This window comes from Lontra canadensis, unplaced genomic scaffold, assembly GCF_010015895.1.
Source record: "Lontra canadensis isolate GAN:19392208 unplaced genomic scaffold, GSC_riverotter_1.0 scaffold60, whole genome shotgun sequence".
NCBI classification, from domain to species: Eukaryota; Metazoa; Chordata; class Mammalia; order Carnivora; family Mustelidae; genus Lontra; species Lontra canadensis.
The window spans coordinates 1,055,825-1,083,807 of NW_022631054.1; the positions used below are offsets into that span (position 1 = coordinate 1,055,825).

Below are 27,983 nucleotides of genomic sequence, written 5' to 3' on the forward strand. Positions count from 1 at the left end.
GAGAGAGATGCCAAGCCTGATGGGAGGTCCCAGCCAACAGCTTGTCCCAGTGCTTAGGTCCTGACGGAGACACGGCTCCCTGCACCCTAGCCTGGTCCCAGAGGCCCGCTTGGACCTTTAGCCAAGCTTCTGGGGACCTCCGTCACCCAGTGATGCTTGTCCTGCAGCTGCCTTTAGGCTACTGGTCTCCGCCTTGACCCCTGGCCGTGCCGTCATCCTGCTTTTCTACCCGTGGGCAGGAAGGTGGTGGCACATGTAACACGTGGTCCCAATGACAGGTACCTCGCAAAGGCCACAGCATCATCTCTACCTGCAGGGCAGTGGGAAAAACAGGAACCACAAAGCTCTTGGTCTGGAGGTAGAAGAGGTGGTTCTCGGACACCTTAGGACCAGCTACTGCCTGTGTCCACTGTGGGCTGGAGTCAAGGGTAACATGGCCCATGGCTCAGTGAGGGGCAAGTCTCTGACGTGGGGACCATAAGAGGGTTCCTGTGTATCTTTCCAGCTGCCAACCGCTGGCAACCCTGACACATCCTGAGATCAGGGCGTGTGGGCAGGAGGGAGACAGAGGGAGGTGGGCCCCTGCCCTCAGAGGATGGGGATGAGGACTGGGCAGGGGCTGCCCTGAGGAGAAGCCACGTCACATCCTTGGACCAAAGCTGCCTCTCCATCAAGGTCAGAACTATAGGACATCAATGCCGACAGAGTTTAGGAATCATGGAGCACGGAGGCTGGAGGGTAAACAAGCAGCCTGAGACCTCACCGTGGCCACGCGGGACCGGAATCCAGGCCTCTCCCGACCCCTGGGCGGTGCTCTTGCGGGTGGCCGCAGCGCGGGTAGCGTCTGGGCGCTCCCTCCGTGGCCCTAGATGCGCACTGTATTGATCCTCAAGGGCTGCACGTTCTTGCCATTGGCGTGGCTCTGCCCGGGGCTGAAGTAGGAGCAGAGCTTGCCCGGGAACTTCTCCCGGAAGGTGTAGAGCCAGGACATGTCGTCGGCGTTGTAGAAGATGAGCAGGCCTTGATCGTAGTCCAGGAACACGCCCACCTTGTCCAGCTTGTCGCGGACGTTGAGCCGGGTCCAGGGCTCGGTGCAGGCGCTGTACTGGTTGCCGTCGTGCATGACGATGCAGTAGAAGCCGCGGCTGGGCTGGATCTGGATGCTGCCCTTGCGGCTGGCCGCCTCGTGGGCCAGCCCAATCACCCACTGGGTCTTCTCCGCCACCACCACCTCCCAGTAGTGCACGCCGCTGCTGAAGGCCTCGGAGCCCAGCACCGACACCTCCACATCGAAGCGCTTCGGCGAGTCCTGCAGCGGCTGCGGGTGCAGGTTGCCATAGGCCACGATGGTGCAGTCGTCGGACAGGATCAGGCGCTGGTGGGCAGTGCCTGGGTCCAGGGTCAGGGCGGCGGGCACTGCAGGGGGCGGAGGAGGGGAGAGGAGGTGAATGGAGAGAAGGCTGTGGACCCCCTCTACTTCCCTACTTGGGGGCTGGCTTCTGGTTGGTCGCCAGGAAGCTGTGTGTTGCTGAAGGCTAGCCTGCCCTCTCTGGTCCTCAGCTCCCTCCTCTGTAAAATGGAAGGGTGATGGCCAAGGTCCTTCCAGATTTAACCCTGGCTGCAGAGGATCAGGAGCTGTGACTGCCTGGGGCAAGGAACACAGGGGGCACCCTGCAAAAGTCTGTTGGGTAAACTATAATGAAATCCAGAATTACAGAACTTCAGAGCTGAGAGAGCGTCAGGATTATCCAGGCGTTGGCAATCACCCTGGTGGGGACAAGGACATGCGTGGGAGTGTGTGGGTTTCTTAGTAGGTGCGATCCATGCGTCCAAACGCCCTGAATGAAAGGCACAGGGCATTCCCACAGCCCTCTTGCCACCCATATGTTTTCAAATGCCCAACCAGACATTCATGTGGATGAAAAACTTTTTTTACAAAGACCTAAAATTACAACTTAACTCCATTTTATGTATGAACAGGATGTAATTTTTGTACAGTTTTAATATACTGAGTATTTTAGAACACTACTACCATGGAAACTGAGGGGAGACTGCATTTATGTTGTTTAGAACTTCATTGAGAATTGTTCACTTTTTGGGACAATACATCTCTAAGAAAAATGCCACTGACTCATAGAATCTACCTGTTTCAGACCACATTTGAGATAAAATGGTGTTGGAGCACCTGACTACTTCATTATGTTTTCCAGTATGGCCATAGTGAGCCCCTAGAGAGGACACGAGCAGTATTTTCTTACAAGAAATTTCCTTGTATTTTTTCTTTATATCATCATCAGATTATGGATATACAATTTCAAGTATAGATACATTTAATATATATTTATATATTATATATTAAAATTTATATATATTATAATTTATATATTATACATATATATAAATTGTGAAAAGGTTATATTATCTTTGAGACATTACAAATTATTTGTTAGGAAATGTAGGTGACAGGTCTGAAAAAGCTGTAAACCATTAATTCTGAGCCAAATGTTCCATTTGACAGATGGGGAAAATGAGACCCAGAGAGGAGAGGGGACTAATCTCAGGTCACCCAGCACCTAGTGGCAGAATAAAGACTAATCAAAGCCATGTGCAACCCAGCACCAACGCCACCCCACCCCGCTCAGCCCCAAAGCCTCCACTCAGACTGTCCTCCACTGACTCCTCCCTGCTTGTTGTCATCACCCCTGCGTGTGGCTCCACTCCAGGGCCCATCCTCTGGGAAGCCGTCTTAGTGGCCCAGCAGGTGGGCACACTCTTTCTTCGGAGATTCCTTAACTTCATGTCCTCTCCTGATTCTATAAGGGGTATAGTCTTCTGTGCCCACATCTTACACCCCCTTTGCATCAAGAGGGCAAGGGCTGTGTACCACCCAACTAGGTTCTCCTTAGTGTGCCTGGTGCCCAGCACAGAGCCAGGCATAGTGAAGGTTTCCAGAAAGGCTCACCCAATTAAAGTGACTCTGTTTGTATTGCTTTCAGGCAGGCAGCACAGGCTGGGTCACCCTGCTCTGGGCTGGTCACACTGGCTTAGCAGGTCTGGTGCTCAGAGTCTCTGTTTACTCTCTCCTTCAGAAGGGAGCGGATGCTCAGCCAGAAGATGCGAGAACCTGGAAGTGGCCTGCCTGAGCTTGGATGACCATTTCTAGGGCAGAGCAAGACAGAGGCCAAGAAGAGTGAAGAGAAGGAATCCTGCCCCAGGTCCTGGGAGCAAAGGATTTCTTCACGCTGCTCTCTGGGGCTTCCCTTATCTGGGGGGAGGGTGGTAGGGGTGGGGGTCCGGACCAGAATTCCACTTGGCTGCAGCATTACCCCCTACTTCTGTCACCTCTGTTGGCTTCATGCGTGCACAGAAATGAAGCACTTCAGTGGTGGCAACTGTCCCCAACAGGGACCAAAAGCCCATTTCTGAACTGTGCTCCCGGGCACACTGCCACCAGCAAAGCTCACCCTTGACTTCTATCAGGCTCCCTCCACGGGCTCTGGTAGGAGTCAATTTCGTTTCGCATGTTATATTCTCCTTTCCTGTTCTTAGATCTCTGAGGGCTGAACGGAAACCATCAGCCCTGGGAACAGGGGGGTCAATGGAAACAGAACTCTCCATCCAGGGACTCTGAAGAGGGGGAGGTCCAAGAAGGAAGACACTGAATCAGTGGCTGAATGTTCTACCCTGTCTTCCGAGGGGTCACAGTGCAGCCTGTGGGGAGCCGAAGCTCTTGCCCACGTGGAATGTGGGAATCCCCACAGTGGCGTCAGGAGGTGAGAGCAGGAGGGAGGTGTAGGAAGTGTGTGTGAGCGGGAGGCTAAGGAAGCAAGAAGGATCTAATTAGACACAGATGGGCCACTCCTACAGGCTGTGGAATGTGGGTCACACTCAGGCGTCTGTAGCAGAGGGGCAGAGCAGGCACAAAGCCAAGGTGTGGGCAGCCGCCATCCTGAGTGCCATGCGGGGACTTGTGGAGCTCAGGATGACTGAGGAGGTCTGCAACAGGCAGAAAGTACCGCGCGGGGCCGAGGAACCAGGGCTGGAGCAGGCGGACGGGGGTTTGAGCCCCATACCAGCACAGGGGCTGGAGGGCTCAGCCCCAGATCCTTAAGCCTCATGGAGGGCCACATGGCCCCTTCCAGGGCCACCGATGAGTGTGGAGGGCGCTGGAAGAGGCAGCCAAGTGGGCTCTCAAGGGCTCTGAGATTGGGCCATAGAGATGAGGCAGGAATCCAGAGGATATCCTGACTGCATGGAGCGCCAGCTCCTGGGTGTGGACCCTCACTGCTTTGAAGCCCTAGGGCACAGGGTAAGAGGCGGGCCCGCCACTCATTGGGTGGGCTTGGGGGCAGGGTCTGCTGTTCATTGGGCAGTGCTGGCAGCAGAGGTGGAACTGGGGGAGGGGCCCGGTAACTGGGTGCTGGGCCCAACCTCCCAGGGGCAGGGCTGGGGTTGAGCCCAGAATTCTTATTAGGCACAGGGCGTGGCCTGCTTCTTAATAGGCTTTGACACCCGCAAAGGGTAGGCTGGGGCTCACCTCCAGGGTCTCCCATTTCATCATAAACAGAGGTTCTGTCTCCCCAGGACTCCATCCCATCTTCTGTGAGGCTAGGTCTGGCAGGAGTAACAGCCTTCAGACCAGAGAGAGACCCAGAAGGGGCCATGGCAACACCTTTTCCGTCTGAGATGTCAGTCCCTGGGTGGGGAATGGCAATCCCTCCACCCATCCTTTATCCTTGGGAGAGCTGCCAGACCACAGTCCCCTGGGGCTCACTATGTTACAGGTCAGAGATCTTTTCTACGTCCGGAGACACTGTTTTAGAAAAACAGAAAGCAGGTGTTGAAGCAGCCCGTTGTCTCCAGGTGTTTTTTCTGTCCGTTTAAGACTGAGACCTCAACATCAAAGGCATTGAGGGAGGGACATGGACTGTGGAGGCCCCAGGAAATGTCTGCTGGCCATCGTTAACCACTCCCGACATGGCCCAGGTAGCAAAGAAACCTCCTAGTCCAGCACCATGGCTTGGCAGTGGGTGGCTGGTGCCCCTCTGTTCCCAAGAACAGTGGCTCGACCCTTCAGAAGCCTGACAGGATGGCTCTTTCCTCAGGCCTTTACAAAATCTGCTGCCTCGGGCTTCCCACCTACTTAGACCCTCCAGGGCATCGTGCCAGCATTCGAGAAACACACTCATACCCACTAGCTTGCTGGAATGCTGCGGCAGCCCCAGAAGAGCAAATCATGGTACCATTTGTCAGAAGAGGAAACTGAGGCTCCAAGGACACTTCTCAGAGTTAACTGGCCTGCATGAGCTATCCCTCAGGGTGGAAGTACAGTTGGAACTTGAGCTAAGGTCTTTTCACACCATGTTCTTTCCTTTATGTGGCCCCAGAAAGCCTGCTCAGCAAGACTGAGGAACCATCCGATGAGTCCCGATCACCATCGTAATAAACAGGTATCACATACTTACTGAGTTCCAGGATTATTATCACAACTAGATAATTTTATTTCATTCTTATACCTACCCTGGGAGATCAATCACATCTGCCCCATCCCTGTTTTACAGAGGAGAAAACTGGCTCAGAGAGGGCAGTGATCTGCCCTGGGGCACACAGCTAGGTGGTGACGAAATGACTGGATTGAGGTGAGCAGGGGGAAGGAGCAAGCAGCCCAGGGCAGGGAGGTGGCAGAAGCACAGGAGGCAATGTCTGGTGTCCTCTGGTCTGGCCGGGGGAGGAAGTTTGTGTTGGGGAGCTGGAACAATCAGGCCTGGCGGTTGGGGGAGGGTTTTTAATGTCAGCTGAAGGGTGGGACAGGAGGTGGGTGGTGGTAGAGACTGGAGGTTCCAAAGCAAGGGGAGTGACCAGTGCTAAATGGAGTTCTCAGGTGACCCAGTAGGAAGCCTGAGCTGGAAGCAGGACAGGCAGGAAGCTGCTAGAATCCAGGGGCTAGGTCCCTGGGGGTGCCTGTCCCTCCCGTCTGGACATAAAGGGCCTTGGTGCTGCCAGAGGAGCCAGAGTGACTTCACAGGGCCTACGGACAAAGGAAGGGGACTGGCTAAGCAGGTCACTGTTCTCTGAATTCCCCAGGGACCTCTGTCCTTGGCTGGATGCTCAGGGCACACACTACCGCTCCCTCAGCCCCTCTTCCACAGTTTTCTCTGGGCCAGTGGTTCTCAACTGGGGCTATTTGCCTTGCAGGGTTCATCTGGTAATGTCTGGAGACATTTTGGGTTGTCAAAACTGGGGAGGGGAGCCTTTCATTGAGCAGAGACAAGGAATGCTGCTAGCCAACCCACCATGTGTAGGACAGCCCTCTATAACAAGGAATTATCCAGCCTCAAAGGTCAAGAGTGCTGACGTTGAGAAACCCTGCCCTGGGGCAACCAGCAAGTTCCCCCATCCATGTGCTCACTTGGGAGGGGGTTGAGAAGGGACTAGCATCCTGATTTCTTAGAGGAGGAAACTGAACTCAGAGGAGAAAGTGACTTTTTCAAGGATGTGTGGCAAGTTCCATTCAAAAATATTTACTGAGTACCTACTTTATGGCACTATTCTAGTAGCAGAACTGAGCCTAGGGCTCATTCATTTCTTTATCTACTTATCAACAAACATTTCCTGTGTGGGCTTCTAGGGATATAGAGTGATGAATTAGATCCAGCCCTGACCCCTCAGAGCTCATGATCTAGTGAGACAGACAGCTACACAGACATTGACAAAACAGTGAGACCAGGAAAGCCCAGGGCCACCTGAAGAAATCCAGGAAGGCTTCTCAGAGGAGGTGTTTATAAACTGGATGTTGAAGGGGAGAAGTTAGTCATCAAAGACTGATGTAGAGAGGGTTCTAGGCAGAGACGGATCAGTGTTGCTGAGTATTATGGGGGCAGGAGTGGGGAGGATGAGAGAACGTCAGGACCCAGGTCTTGTAGGACCTTGATTGTCGGGCTGAGGTGCCTGGAGTGCCTCTCTGAGCTGTGACCAGGATGCAGCAGGTGGCAGCCGAGACAAAGAGAGCTCCTGAGACCATCTGCCCAAAGGCTTCCCTGGGTCAGCAGCTGGGGATGTGCTTGTTTCCTCCTTGAGTTATTCTGCTTTGCCCACATGTGGCCCTCCCCTGCTGGGTCCCTGGGTGGATGTCCCTCCAAGTCTAGGAGCATACAACGAGGCTAGGAGTACCCCAAGAAGACAGCCCAGACTTCCACCCAGTCTGCTGGGAAAAGGGCCCTTCCCCAAATTACTGGCCCTTTTGGCAACAAGGGCACAGATCCAGATTTACGAGTACTAGGCACTGTCCCTTCGCTTCTGGGAAATTGGAAATGATATATCAGATGTGGCCTTCAGTCACTTATGGGGGATCCCCACCTCTGTCCAGCATTCACGCTCTCAGTGAGCTCTTTGGCCTTCTCCATCCTTTCCTGGAAGGCCCCATCACGACCATCCTGGGATCATTCACGCTCCCGCCCTCCCCACTGCCTTAGCCGGTGCAGTTCCCCACCAGGGACAGTCTGGAGGCCCCACCAGGCTCCACCTTTCCCTGTGCGGCCAAAGCCTCAGCCTTCAGGGCTCAGTTCAAACATCATCAGCTCAGTCCTTCTCCTGGCCCCACCAGAACCTTCTGTTTCCCCTTGGGGTTTCCACAGAACTGCATGAGTTGCTTGTCATAGCTTATCCCACTGGGCTGTGGGGCTGTGGGGTCTGGGAGGGTCTGTCTGCCCATCTGTATCTCCTGACCCCTGAAAATGCCTGGAGGCACTTTCAGTGTCTGTAGGTCAAAAGAATGAATCCAGGTACGGGGCCAGAGCTCTGACTGCTGTGTGACTATGGGAAATCAGCGAGTCTCTCTGAGCCTCCCTCTCCCACCCAGGCTTCCTGGGTTGGTGTGAGGCCAGAGGATACCTGGCTGGCTTAGAAGGTAAGGGCACAGGTTCTGGGCTCTGGCAGGTCTGAGTGCGAATCCTGACTATAACACTTCTGGGTTGTGTTCATAGACAAAGTCTTAACAGTTCTCTTTCCTCAACTGAAAAAGATGAGGACAGTAATACTGCCTACCTCTCTGAGAGAATTCCTCTTCATATCCTTGTCTCACCTTTAAAGGACATGGTGCCTTTGTAGGTTATATGATTTTGGGTCCCAGGGTCTACTCCCTCCACTAGAAACCTGTTAAAACCTTCTCCTCTCTCTGCAAACCTCCCATCACCTCCTCCCACCTCTCTTCATCGCAGGCGGCAACCTTGCTTCCTACCTCAGTGGGAAAGGGGAGGCCATCAGAAGAGAAACCTCTCAAGCTTCCACCACTGCCCATTCATTCCCCCTCCTCTGGGCTCCCGAAGATGAGCTGTCTGGGCTCCCAGCAGAGGCAGCAGCAGACCCCCACCCCACCCCACTCCTGGACATCTCCCCGGCCACTCTCTTGGCCCTTCCCCCTCAGCTCTGCCCTCCTTCCACTGGGTCTTTCCCGTTACCCACAAAGAGGCCATTACTTCTTTCCCCTTCAACAGCCTCTGCCACCTTCTCTGTCCGTCCCTTGAATCAAATGCCTGACTTAGAAAGAATTGTCTCCACTCAATCTCCACTCGCTCTCTCCTCCCACTCGCCCTTGGATGGCCTCCTATCCAGCTTATGCCCCTGTGGCTCCACAAAGACCCCCATGCTGCTGGACAACAGTCAGTTCGGGGTTCTCCCACCTGGCCTAGTGGCCTTTGCTGCCATCAGCCACTCTCCCTACTTGGCTTCCAGGACAAACCTGGGTTTCTACCCCCACCCCCTTCTCTGGCTGCTCCTTCCCGGTCCTGTTGGCTGGGTCTCCCTCCTGTCCCTACGATCTGGGAGTGCCCTGGAGCTTCAGAGTTGAGAGTAGCTCTGTCTCTCTTCTTTCACTTCCTAGGTGATGTCATCCAGGCTCATTAAGTACTGTCCACATGCCGATATCACCGGCGCTGACCCTTGTCCTATATAGTACTTGTCATTCCACTTGCCTTCTCGGCACCAGCGCTTAGACATCTCATCCATATGGCAAACGTCACGTGCTTACAGCTCTGTCCTTCCAGGAAGCCTGGCCTGCATCATTGTAGTTCCCTTGTCTTTTTTCTCTCATACCCGAGATCGGATTCATTAGCAAACCCTATTGGCTCTCCCTTCAAAGTAGATCCCAAATCTGATCACTTCTCTCCACCTCCACTGCAATCACCCTGCTCCAAGCCACCACCGCTGGCCTGGAGTATTGTGGAAATCTCCTAACCAGTCTCCCGGCCTCCACTCTTAACCCCCTTCAGTCTATTCTCAACCTGGGAGTAAGAGGGAGCCTCGAGGAACTTAAGCACATCCCACTACATGTCCCCAAGCCCTCCAGGTTTTCCCACCTCACTCAGCATTAAGTCTGAAGTTCTCACACTGGCCCTCAGGCCCTCAGGGTCTGGCCACTGTCACCTCCCTGACCTCCTCACCTCTACTCCCTTCCACTCTAGCCACACCAGCCTCCTCGTTCCTTGAATATGCCAGGCTGCTCCTGTCTCAGGGCCTTTGCACTTGCTATCCCCACTGTCAGGAACACTCTTCCCTCAGAAAACTGCAATGGATCACTTTCCTTCTTCCTTCAGGGCTTTATTTCTATGCTTCCTCCCTGGTGAGGTCTTCTAACTGGACCTTCTACTTATTATCTGACCTAACATCCCCTAGCTCCCTTCCTTATCTTTTATCCTTCTCTAATGAACTATGGATTTTACTTATTTACTTTCACTTTCTCTCTCCCTATGATATAAGATCCACGAGGGCAGGGACTTTTGCCTGTTTTTCTCACTGCTATGTCTCCAGTACCTAGAAGAGTATGTTGTGTGATATGTGCTGTAGGATGGATGAATGAATTTCCCAAGGCCTCAGTCTCTTCATCTGGAGAATGGATATATTAATGGCCTCATAATGGCCGTATGAGGATTCACTGAGCTGAGTGATAGTGCGGGTTTCTAGCACAGGCCCTGGAACAGAGCAGGTGCTCAGCAAGAAATTCTTCTCCTCCCTCTGCCCTGCCCCCATGCTATGTTCAGAGTGGGTGGACAGGCTGGGATGTATCCCCTCACTCCTGCCCGTGCTAAACCTTACCTCTTCCTGGGTGCTCTCTGGGGCTGGCAGGAAGGGCCTTACCTGGGTGGATATCCTGGAACAGGGACTTCCAGATGGTGTACTGCAGGGGACCCGTGTACTTGGAGGTCGGGAAATCTTCGTAAGTCAGATTGGTCTCATGGATTTTCCCTTTAAGCCTGGAAGGAAAACAGGAGAACAGGCTGCATTGGGGGCCGGATTTTGGTCCCAACCCTGGGGCCCTACAGCCTCCTTCAGGGCAGCTGACAAAGGGCAAGGTCATGTATGTCAAGTCTGCCAGCGTCAGAGTCAGAGTCAGAGTCAGAGTCAGAGCCACTTCCTAATTCTCTAGCCTCAGTTACTTCATCTTTAAAATGGGTACCAAGATAGCACCTGCCTTCCAGGCTTGTTGCGAGTAGAATACGGCATAAAGTATGTAAAACGCTTACCACAGTGCTTGGTTCACGGTCAACACCGAATACATGATGTTAGCTATCAGGATTGATCATCAACAGACTAATAACAAAGTGTTATCATTATGAAAGGGGGCTATGGGGCCAGAGAGACGTGCATTTGAATCCTGGTTCTGCCATATACTAGACCAAGTGATCTAGCTTCTCTGTGCCTGTTCCCACATGTGTGAAATGGGGGTGGCAGCCGTCGCTATCTCCAAGGGAGCCAATAGGATTATAATAATATAAATACTATGTATTACCTATAATATCAATATTATAAACAATAGAATGTGTATTTGTAATATAAATAATGTTGCTCTATAAGTAATACTCTGTATGATTCTGCTTATTTCATAAATAACAATATAAACACAGAAAACCTTTTTGGCCCAGGCTCTGGCACAGAGCAGATGTCCCGTACCCCTCTGATGAAGATGGGAATGAATGAGTTCTCTGCTAACCAGCCCCTGTGCCTCGGGGCCCACCTCCCCACTACCTGTCTGGGGAAGGTGGCTGGCGGTGGGCACTTACCGCTCAGACAGTGAGGCCACCCCGGCCAGGAAGGTGTGGCGGTCGGTTTCGGCCAGCCGCTCCTGCAGGATCTGGGCCCCCTCCTGCACCTTGCGCAGCTGCTGGCTGTAACGCTGGACTTTCTGCTCAATGTCCGTCAGCGTGCGCGCTGTGTCGGCCTCCAGCTCCTCCAGCATCGCCTTCTGCCGCTCCCGCAGCAGCCGGTGCAGCCGCTCAAATGCCTCCCCGATGGTGGTCCGCAAGCTTTTGGTGGAAGACTGTGGGGACAGGCATCAGGGGTGAGGCCAGGGGGAGCGGAAGGGGATGACTCCTGGGAGAGAGGTGGAAGCTGACAATCTTGCCGTGGGGAGTGGAAAGGGTGGTGGAAGGGCGCGGTGGCAGGATGGGGCCGGCAGAGCCAGGGACAGCACATGATTCCATGTGCCCCTTAGGAAACTCACTGAGGCTTGAATTAGTGGAGCAGCAGAGCGGCCGTGGCCTGAAAGACATTTGGGGGCAGCCTCCCCGTGCCAGGTGGGCTGGCTGGAGAGATGTGGGAGAGAAAGGTGTGAGGATGATGCCCAGCTTTCTGGCTTGGGGGTGGGAGGGACAGGGAAGCTGGGGAAGAGGTGGTGGTCAGGGAGAAGAGGCTGAAGTCAGTCTAGGATACAGTGAGGTCTTTTATTTGTTAAAAAAAAAAATCGCTCATGGGGCTCAAGCCTAGAAGACAAGGAGATCACAGATATCACAAGGGCAAACTTTGGGGGTCACCCGCCCTGTCCCGGCAGCCTTGTGAGCCCCTAGCCAAGAAACTGGACCAGGAGGTTAAAGTCATGATCACAGGAGGCAAGCCTGGACTTGCCCACTTCTCTGCTCCCATGGACACTGCCAGGCCCAGGAGAGGCCTATGTGGGGATGGGCACAGGCTTCGGTGTGCAACAGCCCGGGTGAGAATCTTAGCTCTGGGTCTCTAGCTGGGCCAACCTCAGTTGCCTAATGTCTCTGAGCCTATCTTCTTATCTGTGAGAGGAATGACACAACCACAGTGCAGGGGTCTGGGAAGATCGAGTGGGGGCATGTTTGCCAAGTGCATGGCCTTGTTTGAGGTTCAGAGAAAGAGCCTGATGATTGAGAGGTGGCTTCTGAGCTGGGGCCTGCAGGACAGGCTACAAGTCAACGGCGGGGGTGGGGGGAAGCAGCACACGGCAGGACAACACGGGGTACAGAAGTGTGGCCAGGCTGTAGTGCCAGTGCGGGACCTGCCTCTGCAATTTCACTTTGTGGGATTCTGGCTGGGAGTTCACAGAGTCAGAGACCCCGCTGTGCTCAGTGCCTGGGGCTCTGTGGGAGGCTTGACAAAGGCTCAATTAGGGCCAGTTCCCTCCTGTCGTGGCAGCAGGAAGAACTGCTGGCAGTGGGCCAGCCTCCCTGCGCATGCCCACCCAGAGCGCCAGGCAGACAAAGGGGGCAGAGGGGAGACTGGGGATGAACAGCCAGGCTGCCTGTGGCCTCCCTGAGCCCCTCCCCGAACACTGAGGCTTCTGTGCAGCTCACGGGGAGAAGATGGGGCCTACCCTCCCTGCAGCCATCTGCCTCTGCCCCCCCAAGGACCCCCAGATCCCACAGCCACCCCTTCCAGCTCCTTCTCAGCCCCTCCATAGCAGTGTCTGGCGCACTGGCCATCCTCTGCTGGCTGCTGTTCTGGTTTGCCTCCCACCTTGGTGGCTGCTCCCTCTGGGCCAGCTCCTTCCGTTCTCACCTACGCGCCCTCCTAGATGGTCCACCTCCACTGCTTTGAGGATGGTTCCCGTGACCTTATCTGTGGCCTTGCACGTCTCCTGAGCTCCACATTCATCTTTCCACCTGCCTCAAGCAGACTCCTGGGATCCCACAGGCCATCAAACTCTCTTGGTCAACTCTGTGTCTTTGGCAACAAACTCATGGCCACAGTGACCCTTCTAATGTGCAAACTGGGTCAAAGCCAATGCTCTTTAGGAATCTTTCTGGGCTCCTTGATAACTAGTAAAACACTAAATTCCTTAGCCCGGCATTCAGAGTCCTCAATCTGATCCCAGCTTACCTCTCTAGTGCCACTGTGCTGCAATTCCACTGCCTAGAATGGACACCCCCCTCAAACTCTTTATCAGACAGGCAAACTCCTACTCAATCTGCAAGGCCCAGCTTGAAAGCTACCTCCTCTGTGATAGCCTCCCTCACTTTTTCAGGCAGTGAAATAGTTAAATGTCTCCAGAGCATTTTGGAAATACTCCTAATACACAGTCTCACATTTTATGTGACTCCAGCGAGTGGACAATCCCCAGGGGTAAGAATGACGTCTTTCCCAGCCTTGCACTTCCTGTGCCCATCCCAGGGCCAGGCACAAAGCTGGTAGTCAGAATCTGCTTGGGAGGTGAAGGAGGGAAGAGTCTTGCCAAAAATTACTCTGCAGAGGTGAGTGCAGACTCCATCTTCTTTTTAGGATGGGGGCCTAGTGTCTCCAGGACAAAAGAGAATGAGTAGGAAAAGGGGCAGAGGCAGGGAGAGGGTAGCTCAAAAGTGACAGCCAATCCTGGGTGCTTTAAGTATGTTCCTGAAAGGTCTTCCCAACCTACTTGTCTTGCTGACCACAAAGCCACAGATCTGGCTGCAGACCTCCCAGCACAGGGCTAGGATGTGCATTAGGTTCTGACAAAATTGGACAGTAAGCTCCCAATTAAGCACTCACTCACTATGGGACCTTAGGCTAGTTCCTCAACCTCTCTGTGCCTCAGTTTCCTTGCCAATAAAATGAAGATAACATTCCTACTTCTGAAGGAGTCCCCCTCACACCATACACACACTCAACTGTTCTACAATATTTATTGTATGGAGGCGCTGTGCTAAGTTCTGGGGAGTCCTGCTGTCACAGAGGTGACATTCTGTGGGGTTCAGTTTCAGTGAGACAATGAACAGGAAACACAATTACCAGCCTAGAGAAAGAGGTTCAGCTCAACCGGCATGCCCCATTTATTCTAGTTTTTTCTAGGGCAGAGCCATCCCCTCCTCCACCCAGCCCCCAATCCCTTTGGTGCTGTGACTGGGAAAGCAGCCCCTACCCCAGCCCACCACATCCCTGGGAATACACTGGGGCTCAGAGGAACTGGGGCTGCTTCAGAAAAACACCCTGCCAAGAATGCATCACTTGGTCAGGACCGACCAAGGAAAACATTGGGCCCAGGGAGGGAGATCAGACAGGCCCTCGGGCCGGGCCATTGGAGGGGCAGGCGCTGCAGGAAAGCCGAGTCAGGCACCAGGTGAAATATGACCTCCAAAGCATCCATAGGCATTTCTTGTATAAACACCCCAGTCCAGACAGGAAGTGGGGATGGGGGAGCTAGAGGGGGAGGTGGCCCCACAGGACCCCCCAGAGGTAGACAGATGGACAGGAAAGCAGGGGAGGAAAAGGTCAGTGGAGAAAAACAATGGGGAGTGGAAAGAAGAGAACGCTAGGGAAAAAACTAGACCATAATATTCTGCTTTCATTCACATAGAGGATTTCATTTGCTTCTCTTCACCCGAGGGTGCAGAATCACCAGGCAGATGGGGGAAACTGAGGCTGTGCAAGGCAAATAGGCTAGCGTCTTCTGTTTCTCATCTATCGCCTGCTGAGGGTCCTGCCCGCAGGCATTCCAGAATGTTCTCTAAAGAAATGTTTGTCATGACCTCCTTGAGACCCCACACGGGTTGGAGGCCAAGCTGGGCCACATATCTGGATCTGCAATGGCCTCTCCAGGCCCCCGGGTGACCCCAGAGGTCCGGAGCATTCCTAAGGCTCTAGTTCAGCTACTGCTGGCAGCTGCACCTCTGCTAGTGAGTGGGGCCAGACTGAAATCGCCGCAGAGCTTAGCAGCTGGGCTGGGGTCCCCAGTTCTTGGTCCCAGAAAGGGCAGAAATCAAAGCAAGCCTTGTCCAGTTGGTGAGACATCAGTGGGGGAACTCAGAGGGAGGCCCTGGAATCCAGAATTTTAGGGCTGGAAGGAGCCTGGCAGGGTCTCTGGTGTATAGATGGGGAGACTGGGGGCCAGAAAAGTATGGTTTACCCAAAGTCACACAGCGAGGTAGTGACTGGATCAGAATCCAGGGCCGCCCTCTCAGGTCCAGGTTCCTTTTCAAACCATTGCATCCAGAGACTACAGGGATTGGCCCTACTTTGCAGGAGAGTCCATAAATCCCCAGTCCGCGTTTAAGAGAGTGATACCAAGCCTGGGCCACAAATCACTGGGAGGGCTTCGAGGGGAACAGGCTCAGGTTGGCTCCTCCGGATTGCTTCCCGGTCCCACCTCACCTTCCACCCGGAGCAGGAAGGGAGAAAGGGCCCCACCCTTAAACCCAAGAACCAGCCCAAATCCTTGCCCTCAGTCCTAGGCGTGGGTCCTGTCGCATATACCCTTCAGGGAAGCCCCAGCCTCCGTTCCACCCGCGCCCGCCCCCATCCCAGCTCCGTCCCTCTCATAGTAGGTTTGGCACCTTAAGACCCCGCCCCTCTTCCCAGAGGGCCCCGCCCCCGACGCCCCGCCCCCCAGCAGGCCCCGCCCCCGCCCAGGCGGGGCTCACCTTGGTCTCAGCCAACTGTCGCTTGAGCAGCTGCAGCGCCTCGGTGTGCTCCCGCTCGCTGTCCTGAAGGGCCTGAAGCTGCTCCTTCAGCTCCCTCTGGAACAACACAAGGCCTGGATGCGGGGCTCCGGCCAGGCCGCCGCCGCTCTCCCGCGACCTCCCCCAAGACCACCCTCCCCGCACAGTTCAACAATCCCAACTCTCCCGGATACACCGGCTGCTTTCACCTTTCCATCTTTCATCGGGAGTTTTGCAACACGCTCCTCCCTAGCCATCCTAGATGCTTGTGGTCTCCCTGTCCAACCCGCCTCCACATGACGTTCTGCCCCCGCCTGATCTGCTGGCGGAGACTCCTGTCTTAGAGTCCTCGGAAGGGTACCAAGGCCGTAGCGCTGTGCTCCGCTACGACTCGCGCGTCGGGTGGGCTTGGCGCTGTTCTCAGGCCTTTGCTTGTATGGGGTCATTTAATCTTCTCAGCAATACAGAGGAAGGCACTATTATTACCTCCGTTTTCCGTCGGAAAAATTGGTACAGAGAGTTTGTGAAACTGGCCCAAAAGCATGCAGCCAAGCAAGTAAGAGTAAAACCATAATTGCACCATGATTTTGACGTCAGGTGACATATCTTCTGCAGTGGTGACACCCATGACAGACAGCGACAAAAATCCACAATATACAACAGATGGAATATGGCCACGATTAGTATTACAGATTTTTCCTTTCCCTCGGGTTCCAGGAGGACTCAGTATGACTCTGCTAGTAATTTTGTTTTGATTTTAAAAATTTGATATTTTGTTCATCATGGGTTTTGTTTTTGTTTGTTTTTTGCTTTAATATTGATTTTCAAAAATTGTATTAAGTATTACCCACCTCAACCCCTGAGTTTTGGGGTGCCTACTTCAATGTTGCACCTTACCCTCCCACACCTGTCTTCACCATCCTTCTCCCTTTACTCCCCTGCAGCCAAAGTGGACTTCTTCCCGTTGCTCCGGCATGGGCTCGTCTCACCCTCATGATTTTGCCCTTGCTGCTTCCTCTGGCCAGCGCACTCCACTCAGATTTTCTCCCAATGATTCCTTGGTGTCATTAACCTATGAGCTCCAATGCCACCTGGTCAGGGAGGTCTCACTCACGTACAGCTTCATTGACACCCTCAGTCCCACATCCTGTTTCGAGGTCTTCCTAGCACCTTCTGCTGTCCAAGATGCTCTTGCTCGCTTGTTAGACAGTGTGTTTCCTGCTCATGGCCTCCACTAGAGTGACTATCACGAGGGCAGGGGTCTTGTCTGGCTTGTTCACTGTTGGATCCCCAGTGTTTAGAATAGTGCTCAGCACACAGTAGGGCCTCAATGAATATTTGTCAAATGAATGAATGTGGTGTTGAGGTGGGTACCCCGGTGACAGGGCCCGCTGTCTGCATGAACTGGGTGTTTGGCTTATTGTAACTAGTTCTCCTGTCTGTCCCTAGTGTCCCGCCTTCCCATCCCCCATGAGCCCATGAGTCCTATGGGGATGGGCCCTTACCATTCCCTGCTCTCTATCCCCTGTACCTGTCAACAGCCTGACAATAAGATGGGGCTCAAGGAGGTTTGCTTTGTGGATGAATTTCTGTGGAAACAGCCTCTGAGCAGGACCTGGGTTTTCCAGTCAGCCTGGGCTGTGAGAGATGCCAAGAAGTTGACTTACCTGTTCACCCCTACCTCCCTCCTACTCACTCAGCTCATGAGGGCAGGGAGGACCCTTGGAAAACATCTGGTCCAACTAATTTTACAGACGAGGCAGCAATATGGGAAGATGGTCATGATGACATGCTTAGAGAAGCATGCAGAAATTATCTTTGCTTACTATCCCTTAGCCATGCAACAAATATTTACTAAGTAAGTATGTGCCAGGCACCACTGAGGCTCTGGGGATATAGCAGAGAGCGAGACAGACAGTCCGTGGCCAGAGAAACTGTCCAGGGTGGTGGGGAAAGGAGAGAATGAGCAAAGAAAGTAACAGCTCCGGCCTGTGCTCTAAAGAAAATAAAGTGGTGTGGGATGGGGGTGAGTTTGGGGGAGGGTGGACAGGGAAGGCTCCTCTTCCCTGAGTTGTCACCTGAGATGACACGGCAGCAGGGTGGGGAGGAGCCGGCCTCGGAAACAGGAGTTAGATGGGACATTGGGGACGACTTGTGCTGTGAGAGCAGAGAGCTCCCACAGACAGGATGGCTACCACCTCTGTGAGTGCCTCGGGGCCATGAGGCAGCTATAAAGATGGGAGGCACAAGCTGAAGCCAGAGGGGTAGGAGGAGGCAGGAGCCTGGGTCCCTGATGATGGATTGTGGCTCAGTGATGAGTTAGGAAGCTGGCCCTCAAGAAAAAAAGAGAGAGAGAGAGAGACAGAAGCCCTGATTACTGGTGTTTGCCAATTTCTGTGGTGTAAATACTCTCACCAGAGCTGATTATCAAGTGATGACCGTGAGGTCAGGGGCTGAGGATACCTGGCACAGTCAGCTGGCAGGAACCGGAGCGAGCCAGCTCCAGCACACCACTGTCTGGGGGCCTTTCCTACAGGCCTGCTGTGCGGGGGAGAGAAAGACACATCATCTCCTCACGGCTGCCCGGCCAGGTGTCTGGTACTGACAGCCGACAGTCATTCCTAACAGGTTCATGTGCATCTGAGTTGTTGGAGCAGACAAATGTCATTCCCCTGAAGAGTATAGATCGACTGCTCGTCAGGCTCCCCCTGATGGCCCTGGGGCTATCAGCTTGGGACCTGGCTGAGGGATGAGCTGAGTGCGACAGTCGTTCCTCCTGGTGTCCTCACAGGTTCACATAAGACTCAGCCCCCCAGGTGGCTCCTCAGAGTCTCTGAGAAAATGACCCCGGAGGCAGAGTTCCTCACAGCGCTGAGGGCACCCAAGAGGCCTGGACAAATCCCTCCCTGCTTCCAGGGCCAAGGAACAAGAAACAAGGGGAGAAGGCCTGCCTTTTCCTCTTGGACCCTGGGAGACACAGAACCTTCCTTTGCCGATTCCACAGACATGTGCAGAGGTCTCCTTGGGTCCACAAGGTGCTGGGTCAGCAACAGGCAGAGGGATGCTTCAGGAGGGGTGTACATGAGTTGAGATGGGGGGGAACACAGGCACACATGCATTAACATGACAGGGAATGCTGGAACCGGGTTAGGGGACACAACACTTGCTGCTCTTCCCAGGTCCCCATCTCAGCGAGGGCCATCCCTACCCCTACTGCCATCCAAGTGAGAACTCTGGGAGTCACTCCTGACGCTGCCCGCCCACGAGGGCAATCAGTCATCAGGTTTGTCTCGCCGGTTGTCTCCTGTCTACACCCACTGCCCCTGGTTTGGTTTTCTGGACTGTGGCCCTAGGCTCCCCTCTGCCCCTGCGCTCTCCAAATGGAGTGCCTTGTCTCTAGGACAGATCTGTCCATGCTTTTTCCCTGTGCCCCATGGCAGGATCTCCATGGTGTCTGAAAAGATGGCCACGAAGCTTGAGTGTGGCACTCAAGGCCTTTACCCCTGGCCCCAAACTTCTTCTCCAGCCCTGTCTCTTGGTCCAGACCTACACTGTTCAAGGCAGCAGCCACCAGGCACATGTGGCTACTAGGGTTAACATGCTTTGAAATGAAATAAAACTGAAACTCTGTTCCTCAGTGGCCCTGAGGTGCGGGGTTACATGTCTGAAGTGGTCAAGAGCCACACAGGACGGGTGGCCAGTGTCTCAGAGGGCACAGATGCGGAGCCCCAGAAACCGTGTGGTCAAACCCTCCGGATCTAACAGGAAACTGAGGTCCACCGAAAGGAACTGACTGGCCGGTGGCCACATAGCTTGACAAAGGAGAACCAACTGGAAAACATAGTGCCGGCAGAAGTGAGACACCAAACAGGAAGCTCTGAGCGGCAGAGCTGGTGCAGAGGAAGGGCAGTGGCGGGGTCTGGGTTCACAGGCGCGTGTCACGCAATTCTCACAGCCGTCTCACAGAGGGGGAAATAGAGGCTCAGAGAGATCAGACAGCTGGCCCAAGGTCACACAGCTCCATTTCCAAATCTGTAAAGAGCAGCTAATACCAGTGTTGGGTCTGTGGTTGTGAGGATCCAATGACTTAATTCGCGACCTGACATGATGCCCAGAGTGATGCTCAGTCACTCTTGGCTGCTGTCACGGTCATCATCATCATCTCAGTGACATGTGAAACAGGGAGTCAGAACCGGTTGAGGCTTCCAGGAGAGACATTATTTCTGATGGGAAGCCTGTGGAAGATGGCTGGATGGATGCACTGGAAGGAGTCCTTCAGGGATCCTGGGAGGGGCCAGAGCATCCCAGGTGGAGAGACTAGTTGGGCAGGGGCACACCTGGTGTGTGCAGGAAGTGGGAGGTGGCTGGGGGTGAGGGGAGCCAGGTCTGGGCAGGTGGGTGGAGTCAAGCTGGAAGGGCCGGTGGGGCTAGCTGGGGTGAGAGCAGGAGGTGGAGGAGGCCTTGAAGGTCCTCATGGGGGGCTGGACTCTGGTGGCCCCATCAGAGCAGGAGCCTGTCAGGAGGAGGGGAGTCCCTTGGAAGGCGGGGCCACAGCTCTGTAGGCCTCCCTTTGGAGAGGGAGCAGACCTGAGCAGACAATTATGCAAATGTCAGCTGACAGGCTCTGGGGCTCCCCCGCAGGTTTGGAGAGGCCCAGACCAGGGCAGCAGCCTTGGGGGAGGACAGAGAGCCAGGTCTCCCACACTCCCAAGGTCAGACTGCCCCTCCTGTGGGGCCACCCCTCTCCCATCCTATAGGGCAAAGCTGCTGCAGGAAACGGTCTCCTGAAGGCTTCAGGGACCCTTCTCAACCCTGTCACCAAGCAGTGCTGCCCATTGGAGATAGTGTGAACTCTGGCCTCAGAAAAAACTGGGTTCGAATCCCAGCTGTATGACCATGAGCAGATCACCTCTTCCCCTCTCAGGGCTTACCTCTTGGAGCCTTATCTGTAAAATGGGCATCAGAGCCACCCATGGGGTTGGGGTGGGACTAAATAAGACCACCTCCCCTTCTCTGTGCACCTGTACGCTCTCTCTCTTGCTCTGACCCAAGGACCCCAGAAGTCTCGACATGGCAAGCTGAACTTGCCCCACATTCTTCCTCTCCATCCCTCTCCCACGCCCAGAACCCCTGATGCTTCTGCTCCCCCAACAGGCCTGAATTTTTGCATGTCCTCTCTCTCTTTGAGCCCCACCCCTCCTGGACCACCAGCAATCTCTAGAAAGGCCTCCTGGCTGCTCCCCTTGCCCCCAGACTCTCCCAGACTTCCAGCTGCCCATTGCCCATCATGCAGACCTGGCCTGGCCCTGCTTGCCAGCTCAAACCTGTCCCTGGCTCCCCAGCATCTCCAGGAACAAATCCAAGCTCCTTGGGATGGGGGGGTGTTCAAGGCCCTTTCTCAGCCAGTGCAACCTCACTCTCCCATTCCTGCCTGAACCCCGATGCCCTCCCCTCCAGCCACAACTACCCACCCGCTCATCTCCATACCTGTCCCTCAGCTGACAGCCTGAGTTCCAGTTCTAGCAACACTTCCTGGTGCCATGGCAGTGGGTACAGATTCTGAGCCTCAGTTTCCTCACTTGTAACACAGGGCAATGTGCCCCACCTTTCAGGTGTGCCGTGAGGATTCAGTGAGCGTCCCCACCAAAGCGCTGTCCCTGCCACTGCCCCTGCCCCTGGGCGATGGGGGCTGTGGCTGTGTTAGCTCTTTGTGTCCACAATGTCTTCCCTCTCTGGCATCGTCCCACACCCACTCCATCCTGGGCAAGTTACAGAACCTCTTAGCCTCGCTGTCTTCCTCTGTGAAATGGTGCTGGTGCGAGTCCCACACAAGGAACTGGGAAAGGAGAGGGGATTTAATGCCTGTGACAGCACCTAGCTCACTGCCTAGTGTTTCCTTAGAGTTGTTCTTCTCTCTGTTGTTGTCACTGCTTACCTGATCCTATGCTTTCTATGAAATAAATGTCCCGAGGCCACCCAAATTCGAGTTCCTATGCCGTGGCTGGTGCTTAGCTAAGGTGTCCTGGATGAACATTCCTGGCAGCCACGGACACCTGTGAGGCAGGAAGTGGAGATGCCAAGAGCCAGCCCCGAGCTTGACTCCCCGCCAGCCTCGCCTCCGTGGAGGCTGCTGTTGGCACATACATCCTGTCCTCTGCTGGGAGAAGTAACAGCAGAGGCTGCTTCCTTGGAAAACAAAAAACCCTGGCTGCTTCCCTGTCCATGGCACCAAATAAGGCGGCTTCATGTCTGCTCTCCATTTGGGGAGGCAGCAAGTCTCTCTCCCTCTTTACACATCAAGTGGACAGTCTTGTTGTTACTTGTCTCTCCCACACGGGGAAAGGGTGAGAGGATGCAGTGCCTTCTGCTCAGCTGGAAGAAGCTATAGGTGGGATTTGAACCCAGTGCCCTCACCCTGCTCTTTCCCCACATGGCTGTCTCGGTGTCTCTGGGTCACCATGCCCAGCTTGGCAGGGCTCCAACCCAAGGCCAGTGCAGTACGGTCTCCCCCGGCAGGACAGAGGTCTTGGGAAAGGCTCCACGGGTCACGTGAGGCCCGGAGGGGGGTGGGTGGGAATGAGCGTGATCCCTTCTCTGGAGGCCTGGAAGCTGAGGTCTCAGGCCAGAGAGCCGGCTGCATGTCTGACCAAGATGACATCCAGCCACCTGCCCTCGGAGCATCAGGTAGCACAGAAGGTGTCCTTGGCCTGACCCTGTGTTGAGTACTTGAAATATAAAGACAGGCAGCTTGGGTGGGGGGAAGGGGGGGCCAAGCACCTGGGCTTCAGAGGCAGCAAGGAGGTGGGGAGTGGCTCAGTCTGACTGGCCTCTGGTCCTGCCCCTGGCATTTCCCAGCTGGGTGACCAAACCAGGCACTCAATTCCTCTGAGCCTGTTACTTTGCCTGGAAAAGGAGCAAATGACAGGACCACTCGACAGGGTTTTATGAAGATTAAATGAGGTAATACAAGGAAAGTGCTTAGTCTAGTCCCAGGCAAAGCGCCAGGGCCCAGTAGGTATTGACTGAGAAGCCCCAAACTTCTGAGAGGGGGCTCCCTCCCTCCCTTTGGCTCTGTGGTCCAGTGCTCAGCAGTGAAAAAGAAAGGTGTGTGTGTGGTGGGGGGAGGCATGAAAGCACGCACACATGCACACACATGCTCACATGCTCTGTACACAAAAATTCTGAAGAATCACAAAGCAATTCTAACCATGTCTTTCTATGGGGTGAGATTATGGCGGGGGGTACTTTTAACTTAGGTAGCTCTGTTGATTATGTTAATTTTAGAGTCAGAAACAATAAAGATACTTAAAAATTGTGTGCGACTCAGTGCCAGGCACGGTATCAGGCACTTTTGATACCGTAACCCTGACCCTTAGAACATCCTTCCTGGGGAGGTCATATTATCCCCATGTTATAGATAAGCAGGTGGAGGCTTGGTGTAGTGAAGTGACCTGAGCAAGGACACACAGCCCATCAGTGATGATGCCAGGATCTGACCCCAGTATTGGAATCAAGTTCAAAGCAATTCCACCTGGCAGGTCAGGGAAAGCTTCCCGGAGAAGGTGATAATTGAGCTGAGGATGGAAAGCGGTTTAGAGCTTCTTTAGGACAAGGGTCTCAACCAGGGGTGACTCTGACCCCAGGGGACATGGGATGAAGACTGGAAATGTTTTGGGTTGTCACAGCTTGGTGGGATGGGAGGGGTGAGAGGGTGGGGGATTGAGAGGGGGTGGTGGGAAATGCTGCTGGTTAGTGTTTAGGGGCCAGGGACACTCCTAAACATTCTAGAATGCACAAGACTGCCTTGCACACCAATGTCGATAGGGCACAGTATGATATCATTCTAGAACTGTCATTAACTGAGTGCTTACGAGGTGCGGAGGGCAGTACTGAGCTCTTGCAAATGTCATCTTATTTCATCCACCCCCACTGCCGTCAGTGAGGGACTTGAAGCTCAGAGACGGAAGTGATTCTTCTAAGGCCACATCGCCAAGAAGTGGCAGCTCTGGGATTGAAGCTGCCCAGTACGAAGTGCGAGTTCTTCACCTTTCTGCTCTGCTGCCTTCAGGATTTATAATAAGTCTAAAAGCTGCAGGCCAAGTGCTAGGTGGGAAGGGAGGAGACTCTAGCTGAGCCCAGGCACAGCCCTCCCCTGGCCTCAGGCCTGGGGCAAGGTCCGCTTCGTCCTCCTCTGCCATTGCCCCACCTGTCAAGTGAGGGTGGCACCAGATGATCTCCAAGGCTCTGCCAGCTCTGAGTCTGTTATTCTCCCAGAGAGGGACCCAAGCCCAGGCTCTTGCAGCCCTGGGGACAGAACCACCAGCAGCCAGGAGAGAAGAGGGTGTGCCGGGCAGACTCAGCCTCATTCCCAGTGCACACATAGTGAGCGAGCCCTGCTCCATTGATTATGTTACCCCACAAGGAGAGAGAGGCAGGTGGGGTGGGGAGTGGCTTGAACCTCTCCCAGGAGCTCCCCTCTTGAGTGCGGAAGGCATGTTTCTCTGCCACCTTCTTGCCAAGCCCAGAGGAGGTGCCAGAGCAAGGCCTCCTCTCAGGCAAGAGAGGCAGGTCTGGGCATTCGCCCAGCTGGGTGCATGAGGTCTCACAGGTAGAAGGACAAGGGATGGGAGTGCGTGCTGACCCAGCCCCTTCCCTGTGCCAAGCATCTCAAACAGCAGGTTCATCTCAGGTCAGTCTCCTGAAATCCTGGTAGGAAAGAACCATTTTGACCCCAGCCTACAGACCAGAGAGCATCAAGGCTTCCATGAAGGGACTTGGCGAGTCACACAGACAGGAAGGTCTGGAACCCAAGAGTACCTGACCACAGGATACTGCCCTAGAGTGTAGGTAGGCGGCCATCTTGTTCTTTTCACCGAGGAGTAGAAGTATGTCAATAACATTTAGAGAAAATACACATTTAATTCCTCCAGCATTCCCCCAGGACGTGGAATGGATTGCAAAGAACTGAAACACAAGTGTTCTGATTTCCCGGTTTGCAGCAGGGGAACCCAGGCTCAGAAGGCAGAGGCCTCTCTAGCTAGAAGGTCAGACAGGGAGAGGAGGGGAGGGGCTAAGTGGCAGAGGAGGGATATGGCCTGGGGTAGGTGGAGCTTCCTGGTGCTCTCATAGTCGCTTAGTGTGGCTTTGGGGGAGTCATTTCACCTCTCCGGCTCTCAGTCACCTATATTAAGAAGAGGTTGGACAGATGGTTGCAGACAGAGTCCCTTCAAAGCCTCACCACCTGCACCCAGCCATGTCAAAGGTTCTCCCCTCCCTGTTTATGTGACTTCACAAATAGAGAGATGGGGATACCAGAGCTTGCCACAAAATGCTCTGGGGATGGAGGGCCCATGCCAGCCTGTGCAAGCTCCCAGAGCCCCCAATTCTTGCTCCCTATCCTCAAAAAGCCAGACTGGGAGTGAGTCAGTCATGGTTTGGGGATGAAAGGGGCAGGGAGGGAGAGATGGTGAACATGGGGTCATTTCTCCTGGGCCATGGGCCATCCACAGGCATCTGCTAAGTGCAGGTTGACTCGCAGAGACTCAGGGTGGGGGTGGGGAGAAGGATACCTCTTACAACATAAGGGAAAGTAGTTATTTTAGCTCCTGCTTAAGCGTCCCAAGGACCAGGGAGCTCCCTACCTGCCAAATTAGTCCACTGCATATTCAAAAAATGAATGAAAAATCTGCTTCCAAAGGCTCCACAGTCTGGGCCAGCTCAGGCCAGAACTGGTCCTTCACTCATTCATTATTCAAACTTTACTGATGAGTACGGATATGCCAGGCTTTAGGGCCATAGACACGATGAATCAGAGACTGTTTCTGCTCTTTGGGAACTGTGTGCTAGACTGATATCCCCAGGCCAAAGACACAGGACTGGTGGATTGAAATGGTTTAGGTGGAGGAAAAGATTCTAGACTTCCACGTTGAAATAAGCTTGGGTGCCATTTGAGTAAACACATTAAATGGATCTCTTCGCCACAAGATTTCTCCAAACTTTTAATATGTAAAATGTACATGCAGAATCCTCCAAGGGGCTATCGAGAATATGCTCTTATTTCCCCAATATAGCTGATCTTGGAATACTACTTTTTAGAACAGCATACTTATTAACAGAGGATATTTGAGGAAATGCAGCTCTAGTGCTTCCCCCCCCCACCCTTTTTTGGCCAGGGCAGATTGGGGAATGCTTACACCCAGAGGACATTTGAGCAGGGCTTTGAGAACTGAGTAGGAGTTGGTCAGTGAAGATGGGAAGGTTTAAGGGAGATCATTTATAGTCCTAGGTTCATTATGCTCAGGTTACCCTGCATATACTGTTTCATTTAGTCTTCAAAGGTCTTGAGAAGGGTAATAGAGCCAAGGAGGTCATTGAAAGCCTCTGGAGACTCCCAGAGATCCACCCCCTCCCTTTTCTTGAATCACCTCACCTCAGGGCCTTTATTCTCCAAATCTTGAATCTTAAGTCCTGTTCCCACAGTCATCCTGGCCTCTCCTCTGGTTTAAACCCAAAATAGTTCTTAGGGTACCTGGACTTGATCCTCCCTTTAACCCGTCACACACCCTGGCCTACCTAGGCCTTGGCACCCAAACTCAGGCTCTCTGCAGTTTGGATGGCCATAACTTAGACTCTCTCAGATTTCACCCTGGCCTGCCCCCACGAAATCCAGCCCTGCTACTGTTCCCTAGGTCCTGATGCACGGCTGATTGAGTCCCGCCCCATCGGCCCCAAGCCTGCCCGTCAGCGACTCCAGTCCTGACCTATTCCCCGACGGCGGCCCCGCCCCGTGTAGCCGTGATTGTGTTCCCCTCTTCCCATGAGTGTTTAGCCGCAACTCTGTCCTGAACCGTTCATTTGTGGACCCTGCCTTCAGGTTCAGGCCCCTGACCCCAGACAGTGGCCCTGCAGCTCTGATTCGTGCCTGTCCCCAACCCTGCCCCAAGCCCGTACCTGGGCCATCTCTGATCTCACTGGTGCCGGCCGTGTCACTCCATGGGTGACCCCTCCCCAAGGACTCACCCCTACTACGGGTCCGTTTCCAACTTGGCCAGGTGCTGAGGGCCGTAGGCCCCGCCCCAGAACCCCGCCCTCTCGCCGCGGCCACGCCCCGTCCCTGTCCCGTACGAATTCTGATAGGGCCCTGACCCTGCCGGCGGCCCCGCCCCGTGGCAATTCTGACTTGGCCCAGCCCACGGTTCAGCTCTGACCCCGCCCCCGGCCCCGCCCCCGGCGGGCCCTGCCGGCCCAGCAGCTCACCTGCAACTCCTCGAAGGCATCGTCGATGCCGGTGACCTGGTGCTGCTCATGCAGCGCGGGCTCATCGCAGAAGAAGCAGAGCAGCGCGCGGTCCGTGAGGCAGAAGAGCTTGACCTTGTCGTGCGCCTGGCAGGGTCGCGCGGCGCGGCGCGCGTTGAGGATGGCGTCCAGCGGGAAGGCGCTGTAGCGCTCCACGATGTTGGCTAGCTTGAGGCTGGGCGCGAGCGCGGGCTCCGCGAACGTGCGCCGGCACTCGGGGCAGTCGCGGGCGCCCTGCGCCTCCTGCCTCACCCAGTGCTCTGTGATGCAGCGGCGGCAGAAGTAGTGCTCGCAGCCCAGGCTCACCGGGTCCTGGTAGATGCTCAGACAGATGGAGCAGAGCAGCTCGTCCTTGAGGCTGCACGCCATGGCGCTGGGGGCGGCGAGAGGGGGCCCTGAGATGTAGGGGGGAGGCTGAGCGAGCGCGGCGCTGTTGGGGGCCGCAACCTAGAGATGTGTTCGGGGAGCAGACGGGGAGAGGCAGGAGTAAGAGCTACAGAAGGAAGGCGGGGGGGCTATCCGGGAGGGAAGGGTGGAACGCGAGGAAGAGGTGCAGGGCAGAGACTAGCCGGGATGCGAGTCCAAAAAGGTGGTCTCTAGGTAGTGGGTTACTCGAAGCGATGGGTGCTGGAGGGAGGGGGCCCTGGTGTCTGAGGGAAGGGGCTCCGGGCAAGGAGCTTCTAGAGGAAGGGACAGTCTGAAGGGATGGGTACTGGGAGAACAGGATCCAGGAGGGGGGCGGAGGCCTTAGGGGAGCTGAAATCCCGGGATGGGTGCAGTGGGGGGAGGGGGAGAAGCTGGGGATGGGGAATTCTGGGGAAGGGGAAAGCCAAGCACAGCTGCGCCGCGGCTGTGCGTCGCAGAGGAGAGGAGGGGTGTGAGCAAGCTCAGCTGCCTAATCTCGGCCCCAAGACCCCGCCCGACGTGGCCCCTTACCCCTGCCGGCTCAGCGGCCACTGCTCTGGTCCGAGCGCAGCCTCTCAACCCGGAACCAGCCGAGCTCAAGCTCTCGGCGGCAGTGACTCCCTCCCCTCCCCTGCGGGC

At 54.7% G+C, this 27,983-nt stretch overlaps 1 protein-coding gene across 2 annotated transcripts; it reads right to left on the reverse strand.

The window, feature by feature from the left end:
* Nucleotides 1-837: 837 nt before the first annotated feature.
* On the reverse strand, nt 838-27,950 carry TRIM62 (tripartite motif containing 62). Of its 2 annotated transcripts, none has more exons than XM_032877141.1 (6): nt 27,876-27,950; nt 26,901-27,312; nt 15,627-15,722; nt 11,055-11,311; nt 10,132-10,247; nt 838-1,416 (listed from the first exon to the last, which is right to left on the reverse strand). In XM_032877141.1, the coding sequence occupies exons 2-6, from the start codon at nt 27,306-27,308 to the stop codon at nt 866-868; spliced, it is 1,428 nt and encodes a 475-aa protein (XP_032733032.1). In that variant the 5' UTR covers nt 27,309-27,312; nt 27,876-27,950; the 3' UTR covers nt 838-865. The 2 variants fall into 2 exon arrangements, with proteins under 2 accessions (XP_032733032.1, XP_032733031.1); XM_032877140.1 differs by having other exon boundaries at nt 26,901-27,334; nt 27,876-27,939.
* Between the last annotated feature and the right edge of the window lie 33 nt (nt 27,951-27,983).

Coding starts and splice junctions, on each gene's coding strand:
- TRIM62 (XM_032877141.1), bottom strand. CDS start 27,308: ATGGCGTGCAGCCTCAAGGACGAGCTGCTCTGCTCCATCTGTCTGAGC. Junction 15,723..26,900: donor ATGCCTTCGAGGAGTTGCAG/GTGAGCTGCTGG, acceptor GTGTTGTTCCAG/AGGGAGCTGAAGGAGCAGCT. Junction 10,248..11,054: donor GTGGCCTCACTGTCTGAGCG/GTAAGTGCCCAC, acceptor TTTTCCTTCCAG/GCTTAAAGGGAAAATCCATG.